Genomic DNA, 6,000 nt, shown 5'->3' with positions numbered 1-6,000 from the left:
GAAACTTCAAATTTCTGGACGCGTTTGATTGACACATCCTTGCACTTTCACAAATTTTAATTTTATTCTTAATACTTAAGAAAAGTGGCAATTTTGTTGTGTATTAATGAAAAATATTAAAACTATAATCCAGAAAATTCAGAGTAGAAATGTTCGAAAGCAAAACCCACTCACAGTATTGTCAGTCCGTGCTCAGTGGTTTGTGCAGACTTTAACAATTGAACACACCCGGTGAATCGTAAACATTAACAATAACAGAGCTCGTGCCCTGTTTACAAAAACAGTTTACGTTTCAAGGGTGTAATTCAATTTGTTAAACTCTGTACACAACACTGTGCACGGGCTGGCGATATTAGTGAGGGGTTCGCTTTCGCACATTTCTACTCTGAATTTTCTGGATTATAGATGTAATGTTTTTCATTAATACACAACAAAATCGCTTCTTTTCTTAAATATTAAGGATAAAGATAAAATTTGTGAAAGTGTAAGGATGTGTTAATCAGACGCGTCCAGGAATTCGTAGTTCCAATAATTTCCAGATAAAATAAGTTTTTAATTATATTTTCGTGTGAAATGCTATTGCAATATATAAGTCGTTATATTATACAGAAAAATTGAGAAAATATTAACTTCAAATCTGTGTCTAAGCACCTTTAATTTCATTAATCTATTAGTGCATTTTTTTAAAATCCCAACTTACAATATTATGTAGTTTTTTTTTTTCACCTGAATAACACATATATCATATATGTATCGAATCATCATTAACATAATGTTAAAGGTGCATAGACACAGATTTGAAGATTACATTCTCTCAAATTTTCTGTATAATATCACAACTTATATGTTGCTATAGCATTTCACACGAAAATAAAATTAAAAACATTTAATCTGGAAATTATTGAAACTACGAATTTCGGGAGGCGTTTGATTAACACACCCTTGCACTTTCACAATTTTTAACTTTATCCTCAATACGTAAGAAAAGTAGCAATTTTGTTGTGTATTAATGAATAATATTACATCTATAATCCAGAAAATTCAGAGTAAAAATGTGCGAAAGCAAAACTCACTCACTTAATTATTGTCAGCCCGTGCTCAGTGTTGTGTAGTTGTGTACAGAGTTTAACAAATTGAATACACCCGTGAAACGTAACTGTTTTTGTAAACAGGGCACGAGCTCAGTTGTTGTTAATGTTTACGTTTCACCGGGTGTGTTCAATTGTTAAACTCTGCACACCACTGAGCACGGACTGACAATACTGGTGAGAGGTTTTTGCTTTCTATGTTTCTACTCTGAAATTTCTGCATTATAGTTTTAATATTTTTCATTAATAAACACCAAAATTGCTTCTTTTCTAAAGTAATAAGGATAAAGTTAAAATTTGTTAAAGTGCAGAGATGTGTCTATCAAACGCGTCTAGAAATTCGAAGTTTCAATAACTTCCAGATAAAATAAGATTTTTAACAAATTTTCGAATGAAATGCTATAGCAACATATAAGTCGTGCAATTATAAAGAAAATTTGAGTAAATATTTACTTCAAATCTGTGTCTAAGCACCTTTAATATTGATGCCCTTGTTACCTCATAATATTTGTAAGAAGCCTGCCTCGGTTTGTTCTTTCGCAGAGCAAGCTTTTGCGTATCAACTATGATCAATTACAACAAGAATGACTCTGACAGAAACAGTACAATTAACCCATTGATTAGACTGAAAAGAATCATAAAACAAACATTGTGAATAGATGACTAAAAAGTTATTTAATTCATACATTACATTCTTACAACAGATGTGAAATGTTTCCTGCAGGCACGAAGTATCGTTTTTGAAAGGGGGAACCGGAAAAATAATTGACATTTTTGACAAGCAAAAAGCATATATGGGTTGGCTGGGGTAGAGGTGTAGGTGGGGAATTAGATTCTGAATTTTTGGAAAATAAAATTTTTGTGTACAGTGACATTGGAGGATTTCACTATATTACAAAAAGTGTTTGGGGCGCTCTATCAATGTACATTTTCATATGAAATTAACAGTTAAAATATATGTTTGGGAAAAAATGGAGCACCCCCCTTCCTTTCGATACAACGTCCCTCTCATATAGATAAGACGATTTCATTCCCAAATTTTAGAAACACAAATCCATATTCCTAAAAAATGATATTGTATGCATATGTAGTACGACTGCTACCCCAAGAGGGGAATAATAAAATACTCTGCTCCTGGGACAGTCGGGTTCGGGGTGACTGTCACTTGTCAGTGACTATTTACTATATCTGAAACACAAAAAATAAGACAAAGATAGCAAAGATTTGATGGATGTTTATTTACAATGAATAAATATGAAAAACTGGTACTTCCAGTTGAACAAAGTGTAAATGAGAAAAAAAAATATATGATATGATTGATAATGAAAAATTAAGGGGGTTTAATTTTAATAATTTGGAAAATATAGATGTTTGAACTCTTTAAAAGAATTTTACTTGACTAATTAGTTGAATTAAGATTGGGCTTGGAATTCCTAATATTTGGATTAAGTATTACGCCTAATGTGAAGAGGATAAATTTTTGAGAGAAAAAATTAGTAAGTTATTAAAAGCAAACCTTAACATTTTCAGTATAAGACATATTTGATATTTTTCCTGGAAAAAGAATTCATCAAGTTCCTTTCAAAAGTTACATGTAATTTATGATTATTGTATTTATGGCAGCTGAATAGAAAATGAAATTCACCTTCAATCTCCCCTGTTTTGCAAATAACCCTGAATTTTCCATGGCGCTGAGTGTCGAGTAAAAGTCTAAATATGAAGCCCTTCACAAGTATCCGTTGACGTTTCATATAAGTGAAATAATTTTGCAAAGGACATCAGGAACTCTTACATGTAAATATTATACGGTATCAATTTCGATGCAACAGATGCGCATTTCGACAAATTGTCTCTTGAGTGATGCTCATGCCGAAACGTTGGAAATCCGAAATATTTAAATTTAGAAAGAAAACCTTTGAAGAGCTGAAAAAGGGGTGCCAAAGATTGGGACCAAATACGTCGAAGGATCGGAGCTAGTACTGAAGTGCATGTTTGATTTTTTATCCCAATTGCCTGTGTCAATAATGTTTTTTTTTTTATTTCTTTCACCAGTATATGTTCTTTTTTTCTTAGCTGACGACAGTTTTCATCTTTTTCGCATTCAAAGTTTTAAGCTTGGTCATTACAATATTGACTTTACATTACATTTCTCTTAATGCTTGAGTCATAGCATTCCAGAACTCCTCTGGAATATTTTTATCATATTCCAGATATGTTTGTTCTCTCATAACATCCTTCAGAAATTGCGGCAAGACAGCTCCAAGATCTCTGTCCACAAGAACAGCAAATAAAGTTGTTTCCCCATCTCTATAGATACTTTCCATTCGTGCCATTTGAGCCTCGTATATGCAAAATTCAGATTCGAGAAAAGCTTTACTCAGAAAACAGACAGTACGCTTGCTATTGTGAATAGCATTGGTTATGTTTTCTGCTATATTAACACCAATTATAAAGTCGCGAATGTGTATACAAAATTTGAAATTATTTTCTCTTTCTAGTTTCAACAGGTTTGGTATAAACTCTGCCCTTTCAATGTCAGCATAGGAAATGAAAGCATCAAATTGATACTCTCTATCTGAATTTAAGATCCTTGAATATCCTTTATAACTTCTCTTACCAGCGTAATACAAATAACGCAATTTCCATCTATACCTATACATTATTGCAAAGGATATAAGAATAATTGTGACCAGTAAAATAATGGTCACAGTCACTATTGTTGTTGTAAATGAAATACATTCCCGCTTTAATGAAGTGATAATCTGGTCTAAATGGCGCAGCTCGATCTTATTTTCATCTGTGAATATGCAAGTGTAATTCTCTCCATTAACGAAATTTTTATGTAATGATGCTTTCATCCATTTTAGGAATCTCATGCTTTGGCATGTACATTGTAATGGGTTATTTGACATCTGGATAGAGAGTTTTGTTCTCGGAGCATCTAAAAACCTCATTGATGTTGAATCCAACATTATAATTTTATTGAAAGACAAATCTATTCTTCGTAATTTTAAGGCAGCTGACAAATCAAAGGTGACACTTTCAAGTTCATTATTGCTTAAGTAGAGTTGCTCAATATTTGATGTAAACACAAACATATCTTTATGTATGAGAGTTATCCAGTTATAGGACAGATCCAGTACCTTCAAACCACGGAGAAGATCAAATACATGTTCAGCAGACTGACGCTGTAATTCTTTTCCTAAAAGATTTCTTGATAAATTCAAAAATACCAGTTTTGTCATTCCATGAAAAAACTGTTTAGTAATGTTGAAGCAGAAGTTGTTCGAGAAATCAAGGTATTCTAGACGCCAAAGTCCACTAAAATTTTGTACATCATATATCAGATTTCCCTGGATATACAGATGTGTTAATGAGTTGTTCGATCCGATTTCCGAGGTATCTATCAAAGGAAAATTTATTTTCCTATTAGCAATGCTTAGATATTTCAGCATGGGGGGTAATTGATAGGTCTTCCATTTCTTATTTATTGCTCCATTCACAATAGTCTCCCCCTTTTTGTTGTCACAACTGTTTGAATTGTAATTACAGTTTATATCAAAGATCGTGGCTCTTTTGGTTTTGTCACAATGTAACCTTTCTAGTTTTGAGAGAAAACCGCCCTCCAATAAATAATATCCACCAATCAGTGGGTTTTCACTAATATCTATGTACTTCAATGATTTCGGAAGGTATTTAAAAAGCAGATGCTCAATGATACCTATTCTGTTGTCTGCTAAGTGCAACTCTTTCAGAGAAGTATTTCTTAGATATTCTATATGTTCTATTTTTAATAACTGAGAAAGTCCATCTCTACAGTTAAGATTATTTGCGATGAGCGTCTGAATTTTTGTATATTGCAGATCATAGGTAATATTTGGTAATACTGATAAAGAAAGGCTTGGGTTTTGTGAAATGTTCAAGTACACGAGATCATTCATGTGTGCAAAGGCTCCTTTCTCAATGAATTTGATATGACAGTCAAATAATGTTAGATTTTTTAACTGCTGAAAAATTTTGAATGTGTCAATCTGGATGACATTAATAAAACAATATCCAGATCTACCAAATCTCTGTAATACAATAATTTGAATTGAATTATTTGCTTCAAATGCGTCCTCAAAATTATGCTTCCCTAATCCGTTTAATTCGATATGCCTTAATGACGAAAGTCCGTAAAAGCATTCTTTGGAGTAATTCATCTGCGATATCTCTGTACAATTATACCCCATAAGCAGAGTATCGAGTTTTGTAAGGTTTTCAAAAAAGCGCGATGGCCATATTGTATAATTTTGCCAGAGACAGTCAACATTCAACCATCGCAAATGTTTGTATCTTGAAAGGACTGCCTTTTTGGGATTTTGGATATTGTTTTCGCTTATATCTAGCCGCAGGATCTCTTGCGGCATATCAGTGGGGATTTCTGTGAGAGCATTGTTGTTAAGATAAATGTATCTCACATTATGTTGGAATTTTGGAGATTGAGTCAGGTTTAGCGAGCTACATTCTGCCCTCAATATCCTTCTGTCGTAAGAACACCTACATTTTGGCTCCGAAGAGCAGCTTAACTGTAGTATCTGCCTTAAAAATCCCAAGAAAACACAGAGTGATAGAGTTGCTTTGAACCACATTTTTCTTTTTTGTTACCCTTCTGATGTTTGGTCTGCAGAGAAAAAAAAGACGAGTTAAACAGGTCTGGACGATTTCCAAATATGGATATCTAGAACGATAACTAAAGGTTGCTATAAATATATTTCATATACAAGTAAATATTTTTCTGCTTATTCACGAAAACCGCATTAACTACATTAACACACCCTAAGACAGATTTCAAAGGAATAAAAATAGAACACATACTTTTGTTGTCTTGTTTTTTTTTTTTTTTTTTTTTTTTTTTTTTTTTTTTTTGGGA

At 32.7% G+C, this 6,000-nt stretch overlaps 1 protein-coding gene across 1 annotated transcript; it reads right to left on the bottom strand.

Moving 5' to 3' along the window:
- Positions 1-3,229: 3,229 nt before the first annotated feature.
- Positions 3,230-5,719, bottom strand: LOC133182869 (toll-like receptor 4). Its single transcript, XM_061317716.1, has one exon. The coding sequence runs from the start codon at positions 5,717-5,719 to the stop codon at positions 3,230-3,232; it is 2,490 nt and encodes an 829-aa protein (XP_061173700.1).
- Positions 5,720-6,000: the final 281 nt, after the last annotated feature.

The sequence above is a fragment of the Saccostrea echinata genome, unplaced genomic scaffold (genome assembly GCF_033153115.1).
Source record: "Saccostrea echinata isolate AGI-Se365-2 ecotype Australia unplaced genomic scaffold, CSIRO_AGI_Sech_v1 ptg000009l, whole genome shotgun sequence".
Taxonomy (NCBI): Eukaryota; Metazoa; Mollusca; class Bivalvia; order Ostreida; family Ostreidae; genus Saccostrea; species Saccostrea echinata.
Note: the sequence above shows the minus strand (reverse complement) of the source record. Positions and strands in the feature narration are given on the sequence as shown.